This window comes from Dermacentor silvarum, chromosome 6 (assembly GCF_013339745.2).
Source record: "Dermacentor silvarum isolate Dsil-2018 chromosome 6, BIME_Dsil_1.4, whole genome shotgun sequence".
NCBI lineage: Eukaryota > Metazoa > Arthropoda > Arachnida > Ixodida > Ixodidae > Dermacentor > Dermacentor silvarum.
In genome coordinates, this window is record NC_051159.1 from 35,108,727 (window position 1) to 35,133,966 (window position 25,240).

General features: G+C 47.8%; 1 protein-coding gene and 1 long non-coding RNA gene across 2 annotated transcripts; both read left to right on the forward strand.

Annotated features, from left to right (window-relative positions):
- The first annotated feature begins 668 nt into the window (after positions 1-668).
- LOC119455426 (uncharacterized) lies at positions 669-15,865 on the forward strand. Its single transcript, XM_049668978.1, has 5 exons — positions 669-920; positions 4,406-4,571; positions 7,690-7,897; positions 8,624-8,903; positions 15,797-15,865. Exons 1-5 carry the CDS (start codon positions 678-680, stop codon positions 15,863-15,865), a joined length of 966 nt encoding a protein of 321 aa, XP_049524935.1. The 5' UTR covers positions 669-677.
- A 3,270-nt stretch (positions 15,866-19,135) lies between these two features.
- On the forward strand, positions 19,136-24,901 carry LOC125946113 (uncharacterized). Its single transcript, XR_007467411.1, has 3 exons — positions 19,136-19,213; positions 19,330-19,609; positions 24,424-24,901. It is a non-coding gene; the product is annotated as an uncharacterized LOC125946113 (long non-coding RNA).
- The last annotated feature ends 339 nt before the right edge of the window (positions 24,902-25,240 follow it).

Sequence of the window (25,240 nt, forward strand, 5' to 3'; positions counted from 1 at the left end):
GAAAGAATATTGAAACGTGCGAGCGGAGTTCGGTTGAAGAGAAGAACGAAGCTGGGCTGGATCGGGTGCGGCGCCGTGGACTGTTTTCGCATTCATCCTTCATACCTTCGCATTCATCCTCTTGTAAATAAACGCGATCCATCGTTTTGAAGTCGTCTTGAAGAAACACATAAACCTACTCCCGATTATTCGTAATAGAGCACTTCTTTTCATTTCAGGTGAGCAGAGCGGGCAGCTTGCGTGGAGAACAATGAGGCTCACTCTACAAAAGATTGGCACTCCTAGCAGACTTTTCACATATGTGGGGTAATCGGCACTTCTAATAAGGACTTCAATATTCAACCTGTAATGTGCAACTATAAAACTCGCTATTTACTGCCTGATTAGAGTCAGTGTCGCGCCTACAAACGCGGCTGTGGAAACGCTTCTCCGTGAACGGCTGTACCTAGGGAGCCTACATGCAAGTTTGCATATAGGCTCCCTAGCTCTACCAGAGCAGTGGCGCCAGAGCGGGCACGAGGTGAACTAGGCCCGAGACGCCATTTCGGTGCCACGCAACGGGTCGCACCTTTTTTTTTTTAATCCAGCGGCCGTGATTGCAGTCTCGAAGAAGAAGAACAAGAAGAAGAAGAGAAGAACGTGCCGAAGGCGCGCGCATCATTGCACGGGCCTCGCGGATGGCTGGTTCCACAGCAGGCAAAGCGATGTCCGTTCGCGACGAACAGCCAGGGACCTCATCGCTCAGGTCCGCGGTGGACGTGAGCGACATCTTGGGCCAGGACTTCGTGGTGGAGAGCGTGTTCGAGTACCTGGGCATCGAGGAGCTCTTCGCGTGCGCCGAGGTGAACCGGCTGTGGCAGTCGGTTGCCCTGTCTCTGCTGAGGAAGAAGCTAATCTCCGTCTCCATCTGCTGTTCACCGGTGAGTCGGGGCTTTTGTGCTTGGGGCCGCATTCTTTAGGGTGACAACCACGGTCAGGCTGCTTCAGATAAATTCCTGCCAGAAGCTGCAAAAGCGCCCGTCTCCGGTACTTTGAGGGCAGGTTAGAGATCCTCTGGCGGTCAAAATTATTCCGGAGTACCCCACTACGATGTGCCTCATAATGAAATTGTGGTTTTGGCACGTAGAACCTCAGAATTCTTCTTCCTTACTCGATCATCTTCGAGTTGCACGGATAAGATGACGCTTCAGTGACGCATATATGCTTTGTCAAACGTTTCCAGGCTATAGTAGTTCTCGAAACACGATTTGTCATGGTGTTGTGTGGCCAGGTTCCTGTAAAACATGTGGTGATCTAAAGCTCACGTGAATGAGAAACGCGCCTGTCTGTCTGTGGGCCTTTGTAGCGGCGAATGTACTGGAAGGCCAGACTACAGGGTGTTTCACTTAAATTGGCCAAACTTTAAAAATATGCAAATGCTACGTAGCTGGATAGAACCAAGGTAATGTTGCTTGCAGTCGTTTGGAGATACTCAGATTATTTTTTGCATTCCGCCGAATTACATTAGTGTTAATTAACTAATATACTTCTCATTTATTATAATTAGATAAAGACTGTCAATGAGAAAATTGTAGAGCAACATGAACCACTCCCGATACAGCTTTCTGTTGCTCAATACATGCTCCATTAGTGTTTTTCCGAGCGTGAAAGAAGCCCGCGAATACACGCAATATTGCCGCACGACTGGCCGCTCGAGGCACTTTGCGTGTATTCGCGGGCTTCTTTCACGCTCGGAAAGGCACTTTTATGTCGCACGTATTGAGCAACAAAAATTGGTGTGGTTTAGCTTCGGTTAACCCTGGTTGATAGCGAAAGCTTTACTGCCCTGGCTAGGCCCATTGTCGAGCTATGGCCGAGGTGTGATTTCGCAATGGTATACAGACATGTTTGCAATAAATACAGCGTTTATTCGTCATTTTTATGCCTATGAAGACACTGCGGTGATCAGTAAAGTAGTGAGACTTCGTTGTAACTCGCAGCTGGGCCCAACTCTACTCGGGCAACGGCGGCAATGTCTCCTTTCAGGGCTCCGTAAAGGCCTAAATATAGTCCGACTTAGCGTGAACGCGCGCACACGCTATGTCACGTTGGCGAGAACAACAGCGGCTATAGTTCGACCGATGGTTCGACGTACAGGCGCCGCCAACGTAACTGGACGCACGGCCAATGCGCTCCGACGTGCCCGGCCTCTGATGACGCTCGCCCGCACACGCACGCACGCACGCACACACCGATAACGTCGTACTATAAATGCGCCTTAATGCTCTTTTCTGGTTTGACTTCTATAGCTCTCAAGGTGAAAACTGTTGAGTTGCCGACGGCTGCCCGAGGTAGCGTAATGAAGCTTTCGCTTCAAAAAGCTGTATCGGGAGTTTTGCATGTTGCTCTACAATTTTGTCATCGACACTTTTCCTCTAATGGTAATATTTGCTAAGTTCAATAATTAATGCAGACTAATTATGTAATTAGGCGGAATGCAAAAAGTAAGCTGAGCTGTCCAGCTATGTAGCATTTGTGTATTTTTAAAGTTTGGCCCGAGTTAAGTGAAACACCCTGTATAGCGAATCTCTCTGATTTGAATGTGCCTCATCCGTGATTTAATACCGAGCGAAGCCATTTTATGTATCAGCGCAGTGGTAGCAATGCTGTTCAGATGCGCGGGTGCATGAATAAAATCATGTGGCAGAGAACCCAAAGGCAAGTAATTCCTAACAATGGTCATTATTAACGTGTGGCAGAAAATCCGGCGTCGGCAACCGGCATGTGATCGCGGGTGACGGAGAAAATCACCCAACCACATCGACCGCGCCGACCTCCCACGTGGGGCAAAGTTTTGGTGAACAAAAGTTGAATTTCTCGTAGTGAAATCCGTCAGAAAAATTGTAAAGTACGACTTTACCAATTGGCGTCGGATTGTAATTCGAATGTACGAGAAAACGTAATTCTGCTACGAGGAAACGCAAACACAAACCCCTTTTCCAGCATTTCTACCAGACCTGCGCGCGTCATGGGCAATAGCAAACAATTAATAAAATAATACAAAAAGGTGCTAGGGCCTTCACATTTTAATATAAGACCACTTATATTGCCCCTGAAAAAATGTCTTTCCAGCAATGCATTTCAGTTTAAAAGTGAAGCTGACTTCAGGGGATCGGTGTAAGCTTGGTCTTTGTAAGCTGGCTTTCCCGCGTTCAAAGTTGCAGTGAATGAAGCTTACTTGCCGTATGCGAATGATGCGATGCGAACGGGTCCCGATAACGCCATTGCGTTCTACTCTTAAAGGCGAAGCTTAAGCGTCCTCCAATTTTTATATTTGCAGACTGTTGCCTTAGGCAATAGTCTGCAATACAGTGGAGGTCTTAAAAAATAAGAAAAAATTAAAAGCTGTGACCTGCCGCTGTGCCCGCGAGTGGAATGTTTAGAGCATGCACTTGTGGAGGCACCAGGAGTTCAAGTGAGCTGGCGCAGCCCAAAACTAACTTTTTCGTATTATCCTCACTGCTTTAGTGAATTCCATATAACGTATTCAAACGCATGTCAGGTGTCCTTTCTTGTATTCTGAACAGATTTTTAAAATTATCGCATGCAAAAGATATACAGCTATTTAGCCTTCACAGGGGGATTACCCGAACATACAGACATTACCTGCGGAAAAAAATCCTGAAAAGACAAACATTACCCACACCTTAGAATCGTAGTTTGCCATCTCGTAGCAATTAAAATATTCACTAATTAACTCTCCATAATTGCTCACTTTAACGCGCGTGTTGAGATTGCGAAATTGGAGCCTTGGTTAGTCAGCGTCTCGCTGTGCCTGATTAAGGGTATAACAGCGTGACTTTTTGAACGAGGACACAAAAAAAAAAATAAAGGAGCACAGACAAGGACAAGGGCTGCTTTCTGAGTCGCACAAGCGCTCTCCGCGTCGACGTTTCTGTTTGCCTTTCATCCGAAACGCAGCGACGTGCCAAGTGACCTGCTCACCGAAGGCTACCTCGGCTTATATTGGTCGCGAAAGGTAGCGAAAAACTGTTGCGTTTACTACGAGCGTGACTGGTGGCGTGCACCGACTCTTAGGAGTCACTCATTGCTGCCGGGCCGCATATATTGACAATCTAGAAGGCACAGCGCCTAAACAATCGCGGTTGAACGCGATTGGCTGAAACTCCGCCGGCGACGCCCTTTGCAACCGCCGTGAGGGTACGCCGCGTTACCTAACGCCTTTTACGCTAACCTAACCTATAACCTAACCTATCGTGGGCGTCACGCCAAGGCAATAATCCTCACGGTGTGACATCAGAGCGTCACCGGCGGCGTTTGAGCCAATCGCGTTCAACCGCAGTTGATTTTCACTATACGCTGCCGGGCCCGTCATATTCCTACGAGTGTGCGTTCGCGCGTGCAGGAATCGGAGCAGCCGGCCCAGGATCCCCCGCTGGACAGGCTACACGCATGCGTCGAGATCCTGTGCTCGAAGTTCGCTCGCTACCGCAACATCGCGCGCCTGGCCGGCATGCGTCCATCACTTGTGTTCCTGTCCTACCACGCCGACCTGAACGAGGACCGGAGGGGTAAGCACGCGCTGTGTACAGGACAGCAGGTCTCCGCGAAAGGCCACGAGAAAGTAACGCAGCATCTCGTTCGTGGCTTACTAAAGGGACATTAGAAAGCAACACTAAATCATTATGCAAACTCGTAAAGTATTCTTTCTAAATATAAAAAAAAAGTCGCAGTTTCGCCCGAAAGGCGAAGCATCGATTGCGATAGCAAATAAGTAGACAGCTATACGAAGTAAGGATATTAGTTTTATCGGCCATATTAAGTTGTAAATATTCGCTTACTAACTAAATAAACAAGCACGGTGTGTCAAGCGCGCACAGGTAAACATGAACACATCTTTCTCGATGACGGCGGGAGCTCGTGAAAACGCTGGAGTGAGAAATCGCGCAATCGGCAGCGAGCAAACTGACCTTCGCGCTGGCTCTCGCTTCAACGCGAACTAAACGTCGAAAGCGCAGCGCATACGAAGCTACCGGCACTCGGCGAATGCCCTTTGGCCATCGCAGATCGCTTTGAAAATGAGGCCGCCGCGGGCGCACACTTCAGCCGCGTCGCAGATCGTCTTCGAGATAGCTCCGTGAGCATTAGCCGCGTAAGCAGAACGCACCCTCCACCCTCCCCTCCCGTCTCCGTCACCTCCTCCCCGTTCGTCGCGCGTGAACGACGAGCGTGCGCTTCCGGCCGCCTTCCTCTGTCGCGTGCGCGAGATTAAGCTGCGGTTGCCGGCTCACCCTTGCACGCCTTCACTGGCACACACAACGCACGGCGCGCGGCGACAATTTTATCATCGTTGGACTTTATACGAAACATCACGGCGACGGCGACGACGACGGCAAAATGCGCTTGGAGTGTCCATATAATTGCTATCGCAATAAAGAAATGGTTAGAACCCAAATACACATTTCGCGCTCAAACCTCAGCGCCGTTAAGTCCACGTTACGGATCTCGATGTATCTTCTCATGTTTAGGCCGTTTTTGGCACAGGAAAAGTTATATCAGCTTGCAGGGTTTACCGCCGTATTCTCAAACGACACTCGACTTGACGCTCTTCCATTCCACAGGGAGTTGAGCACAGTGCCACCCCTCGACTAAAGAAGGCACTATGCTTTTTTTAAGAATTGCTGTGGACTGTCAATGAAGGGCCGTGACCACTTGTGTCGAGGGCCGGCGTGCCGCCCTGCACTTTCTTTAGCCGATGTGGAGCGTAGAGTCGAGAAACGTTCAAGAATATGGGGCTTTTGGGGCATCTTTACAATGCACTAACGTGACCCTCCTTATCCAGTAAACAAAACTAAACCCGAGAGCAGACGCTTTCAGAATCGATGTCATGGTGAGCTGATGCGAGGATGTTAAGGCCGGCGTTGCCCCCTGGCGTAATTGTTTCTGCGCCATTTCTGTTCCTACCATGCATAATCCGAGGGAAAGAGTGGCCGCATTGATATTGCAGAAAGCTAATATGCTAATACAGCTTAACTAAATATACCTCTTTAGTATCCATTTGAAGCGATGCCCAAACTGAGTGGCTACCATCAAGCCCAACTAGGACACCCCTCAATAATAGTGTCTCTCTCTCCAAGGTCGCGCTTAAAGGACCACTGGCAGCAAACGTTTTAATTTGACTTTGATGCTTGTATGAGTTGATCTGTGTCTGTTAACCACGGAATGAAACTGTAAATGCTGTAAATGTAAATATGCGACGAATATTGAATGATAACAACATTAATTATAATCATTTCGCAAGCAACTTGAAAAAGCACGCCAAGAACCGTAGCTAGCCTATAGCGCCGGTCGCACCACAGCGGTCCCGAAACTGGTCGAAAACGTGATCACGTGCACTCATAATCCAGGCGACGTTGAGGAGCGAGCTTGTTGAATTTCCAGTTGCAGAATTCGCCTGCTATTCGCGAACGTGTTACACTACGTCGTTGCCGTCAGAATGGTAGTTGTCGTCATACCTAAGTGAGGCCGACGGCGGTCTAAGTCGGAGTAGCTGCCATAGTGCATATGGCGAACTATTTTCAGTTTATTGCGTGCAGAGCAGCCGACCGGAAATTGGCAGCGCTGCAAGCAGCCATGACGGTGGATGTGAAAAAGTGCGCATTGGGCGATGGCACCGGCTACGAACCGGGCCGCTGCCGGTGCTGGCTCTGACAGTTGATTGTTCGTATGGCGCCCGATCCAATACCTGCATCCTGTTGGAACTTCTTCGAAGTCGAAGTCCGTTTGGTATGGTAGTTAGTACAAGTAGGGCGCCAGATCGCACCGTTTGTCTCTTCAGACACATGCAGACGGCCAGAATGACATGGAAGCGAGCAAGCAGTGTCTATCCCGTCGTGCTCCGCGCAAGTATCCATGGTATCCCAGTATCCATATGTATGACGTCGACAATACTCGCTGAGCCGGCAAAACTTTGCAGAGCGGCAGAGGAGCCGCTATACGCGTTATATTGATGACGATGTCAAGTTCTGCGGTTTTAGATCAGCCACTTGTGCTGACGTTAAAACCATAATAAAATGAGTTGATGGCAATGTTATCCACTAATATTCGGTCAGAGGTCCCAATGTATGCAGGTAAATCGAACAGAAACATCTAGAGTAGGAAATTTTCTGTCAGTAATTTTTAAAAAGCCAAAAATGAAAAAAAGCAAGCCACGTATTGGTGACCGCTCGTGGGCAGTAAAAGTTGATGGCGCCTTAACTCGTTTATGGGCCTCCTGTAACACAATGATCCATGTGCTGCAGGCTATACTGACGCTTTTCAGTACGATAGTGTTCCTGTATATGCCCTCTGCGAGCACACACGAGAACGCCAGTGTTGTGAGACGCCTGGTAAATGTCCGACCGATGTTTACGAAGCAACGATTACCTCGGGCGCTGCGTCGCGCCAACTTGTCGCACCGCGTGTAGTAGAACACCTGCGAACGAGATCGAGCGCACCACTAAACGTTGCTACCACTGCCAATACCTCCATGCAGGTATTGTGTCCGATTTGGCACGGGTTGTCGGTCAGCATAACAATGAATGATGATGCTGTAAATTATGATTCAGCGCGTGCAAAACACACTAGATGCTGTAAATTATGATTCAGCGCGTGCAAACACACTATGCGTGCCCATCTCCGCGTGCCCAGTGGTGGACTGCGTGCGCGAGCTGCTGCCCCTGGACTCTGTCATCGTGTATTTCAAGCTGGAGCTCATCCGAGTGGCAGACGACTCCGATGACAGCACACACGAGGGTGTGTTCGGCGAGTTCTTATTCCACGCCGAGCCAGCCGTGCAGCCTGCGCCAACCGACGACGACCAGCAGCAACCACCGCCGCTGGACAGCTCCGTCCCCGGGTGAGCACCAGACCACTCTGGTTGCTGTAGAGCGACCGCGATATCAGCCAGTGGGGACGGAGGACGCGCTGCCCCGACGGAGCTTCGTCGGGCTCTCTGGTCAAACTGCATGCACTACTGCACAGCACCTTTGCATCGCTAGAACGGTGCCACGAATGCGAAGGTTGAGTTTAGCCCAAGAACATGGTTTAAAGGGTATTCGTAGTCGTCTCAATAGGGGACGAAGGCCTTGTCGAAAGTTGGCCCCGGGCTGACGCTTCCTCGGGGTTCGGCCACTACAGATCACATCAGGTATTCTTATTTCTGTGACTACTGTGTCTTGGAGGACTGATATCTCTAAACTAGTGCTATAGCCTGTAGATAGGAGGGGAATACTCTGCATTGTCCGACCACGTGCAAGAGGGAAGGATAGTCTCAATAGAGTGGTCACTCAGGAGACAGAGGAAGTAAACACTTGCAATGATAGGAAAGGTGGGTAGGATGTCGGGGCTCACAGTGCCTCGTTCGCAGGACTGAGGAGAGGAGGGCCGCAGGTAGGAGTAGAAAAGAAGATAGTAGTGAAAGTGTCGGTTTGCAACTGCGCAACGACATCTGCTTGTCGACTAGAAGCGCAAGGGTGAGAACGGGGAAAGCGCTGTGGTGCGAGTCACCGGCTTTCGCCTGTGAAGCTTTCGCGGGCTTCCGTGTGGGCCCTGGTACATCTATCCTCAATTGCAATCGACACAGTCCATCGTCGTCGTCGGGGCCGAGCCAGGCGCAGAGGCGTCGTTCCGGGGCCGAGCCACCACCCGTTCCGGTTGCTGCTGCCCCAGCCGGTGGATCGCTGCCGGCGCTGCCTGCCGTCTGGCCACGTCCCCGAATTCCATCGATGGCCAGAGGCAGCGGCGCCGTCTTCCGTAACGTGCTGCCCGGCGTGCTCGTGTTCCAGGCACTGCACGTCATCGAAGGCACACTGGAGGCGGACGTCGCCAACTCCCGCTTCACGGAGGAGGCCACCGGCAGGATCGTACAGGTGTCAAATATGTGCCACTTGTATAGCTTTCCATTACCGAGGAACAGGGCCTTAGACCACTCTGCACCTTTTTACTCGGCTAGCTGGTTAGTTGCCGCCGATTTTTTGTTGTCCCATGTTTTATATCTTATAACTAGTATGGCCGCCTTTTTACAACGATAGCAATTATGGGCTCACTGTCATATTCGTTTTAATGTCCACTGGTCTCCATTACAGTATTTTCAAATCCCTTTGCGAGATTTTATCAGAAAATAAAAAAAGCAGAAAGAAATATGCAGTTTTCTGCGTTGATCTGAACTCCAGTCCACAGAGTGGCAATCATAGGTGTTTTTTTAATGATTATTACCAATGGGAAAAATACGAGCCCAGCAAAACAGTTTCAGGGGCTTCTCTGAACGGTATTCGCAAGCCCACCCTAACATTAGTATATGCCTAATAATGCCTCAACTCTAGGGAGCTGTTCAAGCTCTTTCTTGGTTTTTAAACTAGTACAGTGCCACATATCTACTTATGCTTGGCACGAAAATATATCCTGATCGGCTTCGTCTACGTCAGCGTTCCGAACTGCCATCTTAGATAACCACAGGCTGTGGCGGCCTAGCAGTATAATTGGGTGAAATGAAAGACGGTATTTTCAACTGGCAAAAAAATGTTATACCGAAATCTTTCAATCACTCTGCCGATACTACACTGACATGCCGCTAGCTTCTGTGATCGCCTGATGCCGCGTTCTGCAGCTTATCTCAGCAGAACGTGGCATCACGTTAGCTGAAATGAATTAAACAAAGCTAGGAGTAAAATCTGAAAGACTGTGCAGGAAAGAGAAGGAACAAGTAGCCGTGTTCCCCCCCGCTGCACCAGTGGGAAGCGCTACCTCCACAATGAACGAAGTTTACTTCTTCACATGACTGGCTGACGGCAAAATATTGCTGATGACTGGCAGAACTATGCCTAGCTGACGCCATGCTCTGCAGCTGATCTATAAACTAGTAGCGAATTAAAAAAAAGAATGAAGCCAGCGCTAAGAATTGAAAGGCTGGCTAGAAAAGATAAGTAAAAACAAACCGCATGTGTCATTACACTTTTTCACCGCCATGGAATACTACCTCCACAAACGATGACTCAATTGAAGTATCCGAGTCGACGCTGAAGAAAAGCAGATTGCTTGATGGCATCTGCGAGTATTGTAAACACTGATAACTATACGAAATAGAACTATGCAAGGCTGCTATGCATCCTACTGCGCCAGCTATCGCGTTACTGCTTCACGGTATGGGTGAAACTGCACCTTTCTTGCTTTCCCCTTCCGTATCACAGTAATGTGCCCTTGTATGTCTTTTAAAAATCAACTTTGATTCTTGGAATTTTCGAGCTGGAATTGGAGCTGAGAAACGCAACAGTCCAAATCCTCTCGTGCCACAACAAACACTAATTCAGATTTTATTACTGTAAAACAATAATGAATTTCCCTCAACTTAGCGTGCCGTGGTTAGAACGTAGACCCCGGGGGGAAAAGCTAGTGGCTTTAATACGAAACGAACGCCGACTCAGGACCTTTTCCGCAAGCGCATGCAAACCGCGCAACGTTGCCCTGGTATGCGAAACTACTAGACAGCCCGTGCTGGTTTGAACACTGCGAGTCTTTCGACGAACAATCAGGCTCTCGCAAGCCTCGGTAGACCCACAAATCAGCCGGCGGCAAGTTAAAACCGCTCGTACCGCACGCAACATACAGCTTGGCGCTGACCTAACCGAAGGGCAGTCCGAGGACGCTGCCGGCTGCTGCATTCTTTCCTCAGCTAACAAATCCGCCAGACCCGAAACTCTACACATCTATGCTCCCCTTAAGCGACAATGGCCAAGACTGGTCATTCAAAATCGAAGAACCCCGGAAGCTGTCAATACGCTGAGCACTCTAGGCAAGGATAGCTATGAATGGGCGAGCGAGTCGCGACCTCGACGAGTCGGAGAAGCTGGCACTACTTCAAGATCAATCACATCTAGCGCATTGGCGAACTTCCGTAGGAACGGAAACATTCTGAGATCTACTTGATTCCCAAGCCTTCAATGGCGCCGAACGCAATCAGCAACCTTCGAGCCATTTCGCTGACGTCGTCGTTGCGAAAACTTCGCGAGCAGCGAGCGCAGAATTCTTTTAGACCCTGCCCAGACCAGTCTCCGACCTCGCAGGTTGCACAACTCTCTCACGAAACTTCATCTAACAGTATCTAAGCAAAGCGACAGAGAGAGAGAGAAAAAAAGTGGGCAGCTTGCACTAGTGATGCAAGGCCGGAGTAAACAGCGGAGCTGGTGATCGACCTATAGCTTCTTCCCGGTTTTACTAGGCTTGGCTAAGTTTTGCTAGAAACCAATCGTTCAGGCTCCTCATGCCACCGCTTCTAGGCACACAGAGTGACTTGATAATGAACAGAAACTTACACTTTTGAACATAAATGCTCGAGGTTTGCTTAACAAGGTTCAAGATTTCAATTGGTTAGCAGAATGTCACAATCCGTCAGTAATTTGCGTAACTGAAACATGGCTAAGCAACTCCATATCGGATTCTGAAATTTTCCCTCCAGCTTATTCGGTCGTAATAAACGACAGGCAACTTAGTAATGGTGGGGGTGTAGCTCTCTTTATTAAAAAAGGCATTGAATTTTTAGTACTCCCAGTACTTCCGAATGCTGAGTCTGTTTGGGGCCGCATAAAGGTTTCTGGTATTGTGACAGTAGTGGGCGCTCTTTATCGACCGCCTGGTTCTGAAAATGTATTTTCCCATATTACACAATACATAGCCAAAAACAGACTTCATAATTATAAAATGATCATCACAGGTGATTTCAATACTCCCTGTATTGATTGGGCCTTATTAACCTCAAGAGGTCGTGAAAAGGCAGTTTGTGACTCCCTGATTAATATGGCCGTTTCATTTGATTTGACACAAGTGGTTGAACGTCCCACCAGAGTAAACTCTGTTCTTAACCTTGTTTTTATTAATCAACTGATACAGTACGGTTTTGAGTGTGACATGGTTGATGGTTTATCTGATCACAAAAGTGTTTTGGTACAAATTAACGTGGTCTGCGAACCTTGTAACCCGAAATTCAACGTTGTTACCGACTTCGCCCATGCTAATGATCGTGATATTGTTGAACTGTTAGAATCTTCCTTTGGTGATTTCGTGGCAAGCAGTGAAACCTGCAATGTTGATGCTTTATTAGAACAGTTTTATAGTATAGTGCGTACCTGTGTGCCACAAAAGTGTGTAAACATAACCCGAAGCATCCATGTTACACACGTGACATAATCCAGCTCATACGACGCATTAAACGCATGCGCAAGCGTAACCGCCCACGCAGTGAAAGTCACGATGCACTCCTTTTCTCGCTCAAGTCTGAACTAAAGACAAATATGATAGAAGCTAAAAACTTTTACTTTAACACGACATTAACAAAGTTCATGAAAGAAAACCCATCGAAATTTTGGAAAACAATACTTCCCTCTTCTCATGACTCTGTAGCAATCATTATCAACGATAAGATTTACACTGATCCTATCACCATCTCTGAAGGCTTTAATAACTATTTTCATTCTGTCTTTCATCAAGATAATGGTTCCTACCCTCACTTCGTTCATAGTTTCGTACATGAACTGCCCAGTCTCGAAGTAACTTACGCAGGGGTTCATAATCTGTTGCTGAAAATTGACGCAACTAAGAGCGCGGGGCCTGACGCCATACCTAATATGTTCTTAAAGAGGTACTCGGAATGGAATGTCCGGTATCTTACAGTAATTTTCAACAAATCGCTGGACACGTCACCTGTTCCCCGAGCTTGGAAAATTGCTAGTGTCATCCCAGTGTTTAAAGCTGGCGATAAACAACTAATAGCTAACTACAGACCGATATATCTTATTTCCACTTGCTGCAAGCTTCTTGAGCACATTATTCATAAACACATAGTTCAGTATCTAACCTGTCACAATCTGCTTTCCGAAAACCAGCACGGCTTTCGAACCGGTTTTTCTACTGTCACGCAGCTCAATCAATTTACGCACGACGTAGCTTCTGCACTCAACAATCGCGATCAAATGGACGCAATTTTTATTGACTATTCGAAGGATTTTGACCTAGTCTGCCATAAAAAGCTTCTGTGTAAACTGCATGCAATATTCTATGGGTCTAAATTACTAGACTGGATTACTGACTACTTACAATTAAGAACTCAATTCATCATCAGTCACAGTCACGTCAGGCGTGCCTCAGGGTTCGGTGGTTGGACCTCTGTTATTTGTAATTTACATTAATGATGTAGTAAATGTTACTAGTAATACCGCCGTCAAGTTTCGTCTGTATGCTGATGACTGCGTCCTATACCGCACTGTTACCAATGCTAATGATCAACAGGAATTAAACAATGTTTTTTCATTGTTCTGCAAATGGAGTAACACTTGGCAAATGAAAATTAATTTCACTAAAACAGTCGCAATTACCTTTGGTAACAAAAAGAAGCCGCTACATTTCTCTTACAATGCTAATGGTAGTTACTTGTCCCAGGTTAATGACTTCAAATACCTGTGTGTGATCTTTTCATTTAACTTATAATGGCACGCTCACATTATTCACATCTCTGGAAAAGCACTTCGAAAACTCGGATACCTTAAACGAACTTTAAAAAATGCAACAAAGGAATGTAAACTAACTGCTTACAAATCGCTAGTTCCCCCGATGCTGGAATACGCGTCAACAGTTTGGTCCCCTCACTGTGCTTGTGACATTGACCTTTTGGAATCAGTTCCGAAAAAAAAAAACATTCATCTATGCTCGTTATGATCGAAACTTTTCACCCTCATCACATGCTCGCATCTTATCATTGCAGACTTTGAAACATAGGCGCAGACGTGAAAGAATCATCTTGCTTCACAAGATTATTCACACGTCATCCGGTATTCAGGCTCCCTTCTCTTTTAAATCTCCTAGCGCACGAGCAACCCGTCATAGCCACGCACTACACATTGTTCCTTTCAGGACAGATATTGACTGTTTTAAATTTTCTTTTTTTCCGCACACAGTTGAAATATGGAACAACTTGGATGGTTCGATATACGCGCATTGCCTTTTGAAGAGTTCATTGACCAATTACCTAACCATATCGCCTGTTAGTCTGTTTGTATAATCTTAGTGTTTGTTCGTTTGTTGTTCTAAAATCTTGTACCCACTCCTGCTATGTGTCGAAATAGAGACAGCAGTATTTGTAAATAAAAATAAAATAAATAAAATGCTGCTAGGCACGGTATTCCGAATCCGCTCGCCGCCGACGCGCAGATTCTCGCTTGACCGCGCGACGCGCTTCAAGATGAGCGGTTCTTCGGGTGTCCGGATCTTAGTCGTCCCATGTAAAGGCTATATGTACTCGCCACAGAGTCAATGGGAGAAGGAGGAAACAAATTTATTCAAAATTTAAGACAGATCTGAAGGCCTTGGCCTCTAGGTGACCTCGATTAAGGCGACCTCCAGAGCCCAGGTCGTCAGATTTTCTTGGATGGTCTTGTCTTCTGACCTTAAGAGGGCCTCCCAGGCTTCCGTCGAGGGAGCTGGCAGTAGTTCTTTCGTAGGGGGCTTGGCAGAGCATCCCAATAAGATATGATATTGGGTGGCCAGTCGGTTCTGACCGCAATTTAGGCAAATTGGTCCACGTGTCCACACGTAATATGCTCCAATCTGTGTGTGCAGGAGAAAGTCAGTTTGTATCTGACGTAAAATCGTGGCCTGTTCCCTGGATAGCTTCTTATTAGGAACTGGATAGGTTTTCCTAACCTCGTTGAAAAATCTGGCAAGTTCATTAAATGTGGTAGCTGGCTCACTCCAGAAGTCCACCGAGCCTGAGGAGCACCCCGCTTGGTTAGTTAAGCCTCGTGCTGTTTGGTGCGCTGCCTCTCTCCCTGCATTGCCCGAGGAGCAGGGACCCATACTTGTTCTGTGGTGCGGTCGGTTTGGAGATAGTTGATAATACTATTCGAAGGTTTGCCTACGTATCCCCTTAGCGTAATTAGTGACGGCACGCTTGGAATCACTTAGCATTTTTTTTTCGGTTTGAGAGAGTGTGCTAGCGCTATGACCGCCTCCTCTGCTTCTAGGGTAGACGGGAATTTTACGGACGCCGCAGTTTGGACGGTCCCGTCTCTAGTTATCGCACAGATGACGTAGAGACAACGAGAGTTCCGCCGCCGTCGCGCCGGCTCCGAGCTTTATCTCCCCGGTGCCGTCAGGGCCAAGCTGCGCCTCCACACTTGCAGGGGCGTGGCTTGTCGAAACGTGCCAAGCCACCGCCAGAGGCGCCTGCTGCAGTCACGGACACCGCGCGCGTTCAGCAGGGAAACGCGGACGGCGTCGGCAGCAGCTCTGCGCGTTGCCTCATTGGTGCTAGTACTATTTCTCTCTTTCTCTCTCGCTCTCACTTTCTCTTTCTCTCTCCCGAGCATAGCGCGCACCGCGAGCAAGCTCTCCTTCCCTCTCCTTAAGGTCCCATGTCAAGGCAACATGTGCGCGGTACGGAGAGGAGGCGAAGCACACGCCGCTCCACGAGGTGGTTGCTCGGCAACGCGCGGTGACGTTATCGTCAGGAGCAGTTTTTGTTCGCGACACACGGACTCTGACGGTCGGCTTAAACAGCTCGGCTGTTAAAAAAAGACACGAACGATCCGGGGATGATTGTCTAAAAGTCAAGCGATAGCCTCCTGGAGTAAACGCGTCGCGATGGGTACCACGACAGGTAGCGCGAAATCCTATTTTGTTTTATGCACGGTGCCCTTTTTGTTTGCTCTGTACCTTGCGGTGCAGTAATTGCACTCTGACTAAATCGCTGTTCTCGTTTGTGCATATATAGCGTGGAGGCGAGCGCGTTGAGCAGGCGCTGTCTCCACTCCGCTGTGACGTGGAAAGTGGAACCACATAGGGAGCGTCTGCTTCTAGACGCCAGCCGCTACGTTGCGCGTCGTGTGGACACAGAATTTTGGCCGATTGTAGCGAATATTTTAACAGCGAAACTGTTTAGGCCAGCCGTAATTTGTGGTTCGTATCAAGAAACTATCAAGAAATAGAAGAGAATAAGCTTTCTTGCCGAGGAGGGTCGGTGTTGCAAGCTGCGCGATGTAACGTGCTATGACGGCCGTAAGTCCGAGACACGCGATAAGAAATTATCATCGTCATGAGTAGTAAGAAGAAAAGTTTGTGCGCACTTCCGGAAAATGCTGGGATACGATCGCCCAGCTTCGCTGTTTCAAGCGTTGCGCGGCCGAGTGCAAGGTTAAGTTTTTTTTTTTTTTACACGAGAGGGTATTTTGTTTTGATTCGGTTGTATTGTACACTGTATGAGGAAATCCTGTGGTTTTCCGTGTAATTTTGCCAAACATTGCTGTGTATACTGAGAGCACATACTCTGCGGAAATTGATGGACGCGCTAGCTTCTCCGGAACGCCAGTGCTCGTTAAGAAATCGCGCGACCACGGGACATGGCCAGTAGAAGTGGTGAATTCGGATTCCGGAATGAATTTATGCTTTAGAAATCTGCTCGGAAAACGATGGCAACACGCCGCAGAATGGATGTTGTATGAACACGGCGCTGCGTGTGTCCTTCTCGTGTAACCGTCGTTTTCTGCGAATATTGAAAGTATGAATTCAATCCAACTATGGCTTCACTTTCTGGCCTATGGGAAACAGCCACGCAGCTCTCACGTTCGTGGTTACTGCGCGCACTATCGCAACACATCGAACAAATCTTCAGTGCTTTGCTGGCTCGAACACGAAAGATAATTCTCCCGACGATGTTAAATAGCTCTTTGCTGGTGTGATTCTTCTTTGGCCACATGAGCACACCTCTGTTGCTTCATTGGTCTAGTCAGGTCATCGTATTTGCCCGTTCACTCGAAAGGGACCAAACAGCGCCAAAGACGGGACAGGGCCGTAATGAAAAACTATAGGCACAGTGTGTGGTCTCCGATTTCCTCCCATATTTTGCGCTGTTTGACCTCCTTAGACACCAACCAACCCATTTCACTGAAGCACACTTCCGCCCATGTGCTGGTGCATGCTTTTTGATATCTGCATAGCTTACGATGCAAGCATCTAGCGTCTTTATATTTAACCCTTAGCCGGAACGTGATTTGCCGGAAAATGTTGGGATGGGCAATAGTGTAAATACATTTTAAACTTTTTGGCCAAGCCTACACAGTGCAAAATTCTCTTCGCTTCAGCGTGAGTGTCTCATTCATTTCTTGTAAATTGGTAGCAGACAGCGTCGGTAAATCGTGTTTGGCTGTTTCTGAGCACTGAGGGACACAGAGGACAAGACTCAATATAGTTTTCGGCTTCGAGCACAGCGAAAGTCAAGAATGGAAGTAAAATGTCGCAAAACCATGATGGTTACGTAGTGGTCATGTTTTCGCATAATGCCATAGAAATGTCCTAATATTATGTAGTGTTGGTACCATGTTGTCGTCAGGATTCCTTGTTACATTCACCAATAATAAAAATTCGGCAGAGAAACTTAAGACTGCTTACGTGTGGGAATCCAAAAGCGTTATAGCGTTCCTTGACCTCGGAACGTCATGAACGAGCTCATTTTATACACTCATGACGTGGTGGCACCTCCTCCCCATTGACTGCGCCGTCACGTGTGCACAATGACGCCCTCACTATAGGCCACATCTTTAGTCAGCCAGCTGGCTGTGACGTGACGTGTGCAATGACGCACGCACTAGGCAGACCTTTAGTCAGCCAGAACCGCGGAGCCGCCGTGGCGTCGGGGTAGCGTGCTCGTCTCGCGCCCTGAAGACCTGGTTTCGGTTCCCACCCAGACTGAAATGTACTAAATTTTATTTTCAAAGCCATTATTCACTTTATTAACAGGGAGCTCTTTGAGAAATGTGACGTCAATCCGATCATTTTTACGTGTTTTCACTCTTTTTGCTGTCGGCCATATTTGGTACCATCTTTCGATGACGCCGACTACGACGAATTTGTGCGTAATGGGGCATATAATGCTTCGCATTAAATGTAAGAAATAATGCTTGTTACAGGACGTTCATCGTTCCCAAAAGCAAACCCCATCAAGGACGTTGCAGCCCGCGTGACGTGAATGCGCATCTTTCACAAAATGTTAACGTGCGACGCCGCCACTACGCTCTCCCATCGGTGTGCAGTCATTAAACAACAACAAAAAGCCGCGGCTACGGTATAACGTGGCACATTCAGGACTGCAAACATCGAAATTGGGCAGTTGTCATTAGCGCAGCGCAGTGTCCTTTTTCCGCACGTAGTATGCAAACACCGACCAAAACAAGCGCGCATCTTGGGATCAATTGCCTACTCCAGACGATCCTGGATGAGCCCTTCAGTATTATTAAAGGAAACGTTTCGAGGATTCCAAAGTAAATTTTCTTTCGCTGTTAAAACGATTATCACCAATTGACGACGACAAGGGAGAAAATTCCTGGACAAAGCATTGGCTCAACTCTTGTAAACCTAGTTATCACGAGCGAAAGGTCTGTTTTGCTTGGTTTTGCAGGGACTATGCGCACAGTGCTTCATTAATGCAAGCTTCCGCGCTTGGTAAGCTTGTCTACAACGTGCGAATCTGGCCTCCCTTGCAGCCAATTTTGCCTGTGCTTGAAATTTCGCAGCCTGCCGTCTAGCTATATCTACTGGACGATTGGATTCAGCCTGTCGCTTGCGCTGAAGCTCACGCACAGATGGCCCAGCCGGCGCGCCATTCATGGCGACACTGAGTGACCAAGCGCCGGCGAATCAGCCATTAAAGCTTCGCCTAGTCACGTGGTACCGCGTCGGCGAGGCTCCGAGCGAGCGCAGCTGCGACGCCTTTCCGCAGCGGATCACGTGGCGCGACGTCACACCGTCCGCACTTGCGCTCCGGCGGCTCGCGCTCCGGCGGCGCCAGGTCTGCGACGCGACGAATGATCTTGCGAGACATGGCGTAGTAGAGCTTTCGCTCTAAAATACGAAAACACGCCTCCTAAACCGCGCGAAAACACGGCTCACTGCAAGCTGTGCAAGCGCTACGGAGACGAAGCATCGTACCGTGATCCAGCATTCGACACAAAAATAACAGCAGCGCCAGCGCTTCCAGTGGTGGCGCTGACGCTTCATAGCGCGCACGTGTCTTGTGACCTAGACAGAGCGTGACTTCAGCACTTGCACCAACCAATCTAAGCGCTCCCGTGTGTCTGGATATCTCCCACGTCTTTCGTTCTCCGTCTATATCCCGCCAGAAACCCAGGATAGACAGGTACTGCTTGCGAAATTGAGGGTAAAGTAGGCAAAGCTATCGGTTTAAAATTGAGAAAAGGATTCTTCGTGGGGGCAGCATGCTGAAGAGCTCTGGGGTGGGGTCTCACGCTGCAGGTGACGTCGGTGGCCATCTTCAGCGCGATGCAGAGCAGCCGCCTGGACCCGTTCATGCGCAGCCTGGGCGAGGGCTTCGGCCCCACGACCGACACCATCGCGGTGGCGTTCCCGCGCAACCAGGACGAAGCGCGACTCGAGCTCGAGGCCTTCGAGCGCACCTTTCCACGAGTGCCGGCGCTGGCCAATCAGGCCACAGAATTCAACGTGGACGGCCAGTTCGCGCCCATTGGCCGCCTGAAGCTTATATTGCTGCTTATCAAGCTGCTCGACTAAGAAGGTATGTGCAGGCGATCACCTGACCTTCTCTGTAGAGCAGGGTTTCTCAAACGCGAAAGGGGGTCGGAAGCTGTTCTGTGGAATGGGCGAGTGAGGCTCGCAATGAGAACAGGAAACTTGCCCGTCGCCGAGACTTAGTTCTCAGAATGATAGTGCATCCTTTCGATGCTGAAAGTTCATATACAATGAGTGGCTGAAGCCGGGAAATCGGGCTGCAGTATACAGGTCTTAGCCGAACATACTGGGCCCTAACTTGGATTTGAAGCGTCCAAGCTGCACTCTCGTTTCGACAAACTGCGCTCTAACAAACAGTCAAGTAGGAACATTCCCTCCTGCTGACATGCTTTGTTTTAAATGGCTTGTAACTGATGTAGCGTATTTGGTGAGGACTTGTGTCCCGTTCCTTGCATATTGAAAGTGGCCATAGCCATACGGGGAGTCGATGCCTGGTATGTCATATATAGTCGGGTAGCACGAATGAACAGTTTGAAAGGTACCGCCGTAAACCACTCTCGTGAGGTCACTGAGAAACAGCGAAAAAAAAAAAACTACACCGTTTTTTATTTATTGTTTTTTTTTACTATAGCCAATGGTATATGTTAAACGAGCTCTTGATTTTAATGGGTATAGTTTAATGCCAACATGCTTGCCAAATCTTCATTTAAGACATCGATTCCCACTTCAATATCGTTTGCCTTCTGTGGAACGGCTGATTAACCGGCTCCAAATTCAATCGTCAGCTTCAATCAGTAGCAACCTACAGGAAAGAAAATAACGCCGCAGCTTGACTAGCCCTTGACTATAACCCCTGAGCCTCATAATGTGTGGCAGTGGCTGCACCAATGAGAAAAAAGAAAGCGATGCGGTTTCATTTACTGGCACGAAGCAAGGAATCGATGCAATATAAGACGGGGCAGAGCAACAAACTAGTTGGGTATGCACCATGCTTTTTTTTCCCCGTATGAACTTCATATCATTTCATTCTGGGGCTTTTTGTACCGAAACCACAATCTGATTGAGTCACGCCGTAGTGGGGTACTGCGGATTTATTTTGTCCACCTGGGGTTCTTTAACGTGAACCCAATGCTCGGTACAGGGGCCTTCTTGCATTTCGCCCCATCGAAATGTGGCCGCCGAGGCCGGGATTTGAGCCCGCGACTTTGTATAGCCACCGAGTCACCGATGCGGGTAGAGATTTCAGAAGTCTTCTCTGGCACTTTGTTTATGCTAGTTATATAGACACTAAAAGAATCATACTCTCTTGCGGACTAGTTGATTCATAGAGGGTTGCCGATTGCGGATTGCATTGTACATCATGAGGGGGATGTGGGCTCATTTCAAGTTGCTCTTAGGGGCAGCTTTTTCAAGCGAAGCTTGTTATAAGGCACACATTTCGGTGGCGTCCGTGTGCGCAAAAACTATCATCATCAGCATTGGCTCGAGCATCGTCGTCTTCTTCTGCAGCTAGTGTTGGGACTCGGGGTGGCGTTTAGGCAGAAGATGGATGAGTACGTCCGGGAGTAGGAGCGAAAGAAAAAGGGTCTATTCTACATATTTACAGCGGCAACAGACAGGGAAATCCACTCCATGTAGGAGCACTTTGACTGTCTGCCTCAGTACATGTCTCCGTACACATAAGAACATGTGAGGACGCAGCCACTGGACCAAATGTATCCGCTTATGAAGCAGTCGTCTGCCCTAGTTCCCTATAGACAAGGGAATTCGATGGCCTTGATCCGGCCAATCAGAGGGCTCGTATTGTCCACAGAACTCCGCCTCTGATATCCAACCTTCGAAACAAGGACGAGGCAAATCTGGAAACAGGGGGTCCACACTATTTCCACGAAAGTCATTGACTTGGTTTCTTCTTACCTTAGACCATATGGGCGCTCAGCGCAAATAAGGCAGGGACGGGGTCAAGGGGAGCGCCGAACTTTCGACTGTTTATTCATTTCTTTTTTCACCAAATATATATGCGCAGACATGCTCAGCATACCGAAAAAAACAGCATACACGCATCGCGCAAATCGCAACCATTTATCAAACATTTTGTTTTACGCCTGCAAGAGCGGAAATGACGTATCACTGATACATGATGGCCCACGTGCCTTAGTATGAAAGGCCTCTAACAACTCACGTGCCGTGGCGTCCTTGCTTTTACCCATATTGGTTTCTTCTCTCCGTGACGGTCATCTTGCCAGGGTCGGGAGAGTGACCTTCGTGCTGGTCCCCGCTTCCACGAAGGGTGGTGGTTGCGGTCAATTCTAAGTGAGCTTCTTTGTCATCGCGTCACAACCGGTGTCGGGCCACGTCGCCAGGAAGGCGGCCGCTGATGAGGGGATGGCATCGGGGGAAGCACCCAAAGGATGCGATTTGGGGCGCTTGTTTGCCCGTCACCGTCGTTGTCGGGCACTGTCACCGTCTGGGCGACGCTGATGAAAGGGGCTGCCTCGATGGAAACAACCAAAGAATGCGCCCTGCCGATTCGGGACGCAACACTGGCTCGTTGGCGCCCCTCGGTTTGCGCTTGTGCTCGTGCTCAGCACGCGCTCGTGCCACTGCTCCCGCGTTCGTCGTCGTCGTCTGCTTCCACAGCTGGCTGCGTTGTCGCTAATCATTCCAGCGTAGAATTTCACTTCGCTTCTGTCGTCGTAAGCAGTAGGCCGCGTTTATGGGGGTATGAGCCATTGCTTAAGGGGGTATGATCCATTCATTGTCTTACGTGACGGAGAGATCTACTTTTGAAGCATTTTAATTTCGAAGAATCGCAAGCGTCAATGGACCGGGCGAATGCTGCTAACCATGCTGCCGAGCGAACTCGAGACACCGAACGCAAGCGACAATGGCGGACTGCGGGCGTACTGTCAGTGACGTCATTCTCTCCGTCGCAGCCTTCGCATCATGGTTAGTTTAGGTCACCCAAGGACAAGCTTTGCTTACCCCCATTTTCCGGTAGGGGAGGGGTTGGTTACATTGTTTCCACAGCCTCTTTCATCTTTTTGATGGAAATAAAATTGTATTGTAGTGTATTGTTTGCGCTGCGCGAAATGCAGCGAGGAAGGCAACAAAGAGATAGGAGAGTGCACAGAACCCCCCCTAAAATAGAAGAAAAATAAGAAGGCGAATGCTGCGCATAAACACGTTGGATCGGTGGCGGAGCTTTCTTTCATGTTTAATGAAATTTCTTCACTTCTCCTTCTTCGTTGCAATGCTCTTCGCTCGCTCAATGCACGTCCTGCTCCCACTTTGTTCTCCACACTCGGCTCCCCCTATTGCCGACTTCATTTCTCGTATTTGTTCTGCGTGTTTATTCTGGCGCTTACCCAGTGGTAAATGCCAATTTCGGAGGATTGGCCAAGAATGATCGCATAACCAGTGACCCAAGTTGTCTATTCGGGCACATACCCTGTGGCACATGCCAAGTTGCACATACTCAGTGACACAAGTTGTCGTATACTTGGCAAGACAGCAGCCAACAGTCAACGGCTAGCGGCGAGCACTCGCCAAAGTGGAGTGATAAGGCAAAGAAAGCCTCGCTTAAAAAAAAAAAAAAGCACGATCTGTTTCATCCGTTTGTCTTTTTTCTCTTCGCATTTCCGCAGTACACAGCTTGTTACGTGCGTAGTGTAACTAGCCTGTCAAATCTTCGTTGGGAACACTGCTAAAAAATTGAATTTCCCTCCGTCTATTCGCTTCATATTGTCTTTGCGTGCGCGATTTTATTAAGTCTAGGAATGAGCAGACTATGTACATTAGCATACCGAAAAAACAGGGAGGCGATGTGATTGAACAATGCTGATGTGGCACGTTCAGTGTTCTCATGTAAACCGTAGACTTCCATTAGTTTAAGGTTTTCCCAAATTGGGCTTTAACCAAAATAAAAAATACGTCGCATGCAAAAAAAAAAAGAAAAGCACTGGCTTCAATTTTCGAGAAACTTGCAAACTTGAAATTTCATCAAACGGAAAGAACTGCAGTTTACGACAACTTTGAATTTTTTAAAGCACTATAAGCATCAAAATTCAAAACTCAGGCACAGTTGCGCTTGGTCCAGGAAAAATGTACAGTCATGAGCAAAAGTCTAGAGACCATAGGTGCCGGGAGAAATCTTTTTCTTCGCAGTTTAGGCATGCAGGTTCAAATCAAGTGGTAAACCTTACGTCAAGTCTTTGTTTGAGTCAAATCCATGTATTGAGAAGATTCCGGTTGCACAGAAGTAATTTAAATTTTCGCTAAGGTGATGCCATGGTCTCTAGAAATTTTCTCGACTTTACAGTACAGTATTACTGTATAATCCCAAAACAATAATTTCTACACTAATTTTATATATTTCTGCGAATTTCATGGTATGTACTTGTAAATAGGTCAAAGTGAACTTTTTCGTACATATTCAGCAATGATGAATGTGTGTTGCAATCGTTGTTTGCCTGCATTTCAGCGGAGAATAGGTGTTTATCACGGTTCACCACACTTTGTTAAACATAATGTTCTTTTTCCCGTACCTCGATCAGATTACGTAGTATGTTACTTGCATTGTTTTAGGTTTATATATTCATATTCACGATCACACAGGCTATGGACGTTGGTAATTGTTTTTACTAAAGAAATCAAAAGTTAGTGCTCTAGAGAGCGTATTAAATATAACGCGAATAAATTTCATTTCTAGGAGGAGAATGCGTCCAGGACTCAACTGCATACGACGCCGTTATGCTCACTAATCGTAGTTTAGGTGTGAATAAATTTCGCGATAAAATTAACTTCGTTTCCTTTGACAGTGTATAATGTTTGCTTTTTGTCTTTCCTCCTTTCCCCAAGGTTCGAGCAAAGGACTTGAGCTTGGCGGCGAGGCACACCGTCAGACGACGGCCGGGCCGTGTTTATATCTTTATGTCGAGAAACAAGAAAAAAAAAAGCGTGACCACAAAGTCTGTGATTTATCTTCAGCATATCGTCCTTAATATTTTCTAGTTATTCATTTTTTTATATTAGAGCTACAGCGTGGTCTCGCCGCACAAATACACGATTCCACCACGGCACGTATGCTGCACGTGGCAATAATTCAACGCTACCCGTATAGACCATCCCGAGACCTGACGACAACAGCGAACCACAGAGATTAACGTATGAAACGTGCTGCCGGGCTGTTCTTTAAAAAATGAACTACGTAATATTCCGTGATTCATTGCCATGGTGATGCGGCATCCTTGATCCTCAGTCATCTCTCATTATTCGAACGATACTTCGCAGTTAACTTTTCGTTGTTGACGACACAACCGTTTAGATGAAATCAGCATCAATTTTCTAGGGAAGTTGACGGCAAGTATAAGAGTTCCGCGAACATTCCCCCTCGTGTTTGTCTTTGTACGCGTGACGTCATGCTTGGTAATTTTATTAGCGAATGATTACTGCTATTTGCACGGCCAATAAAACTACGAACATTACTTGAATTGAATTTTATTTCTCGTTCATTCAAACGAGGGTAGGCTGAGACTAAAGGCATAAAGCCTGACAAAGGTCTCGGCCCCCACATACGACTAGTTTGACAGCAGATTGCACACATAAGCACAATTATGCACTTTACAACAGCGTTGATTACAGTGAAAATTGATAATGTCCATTGTCATTAGATTCT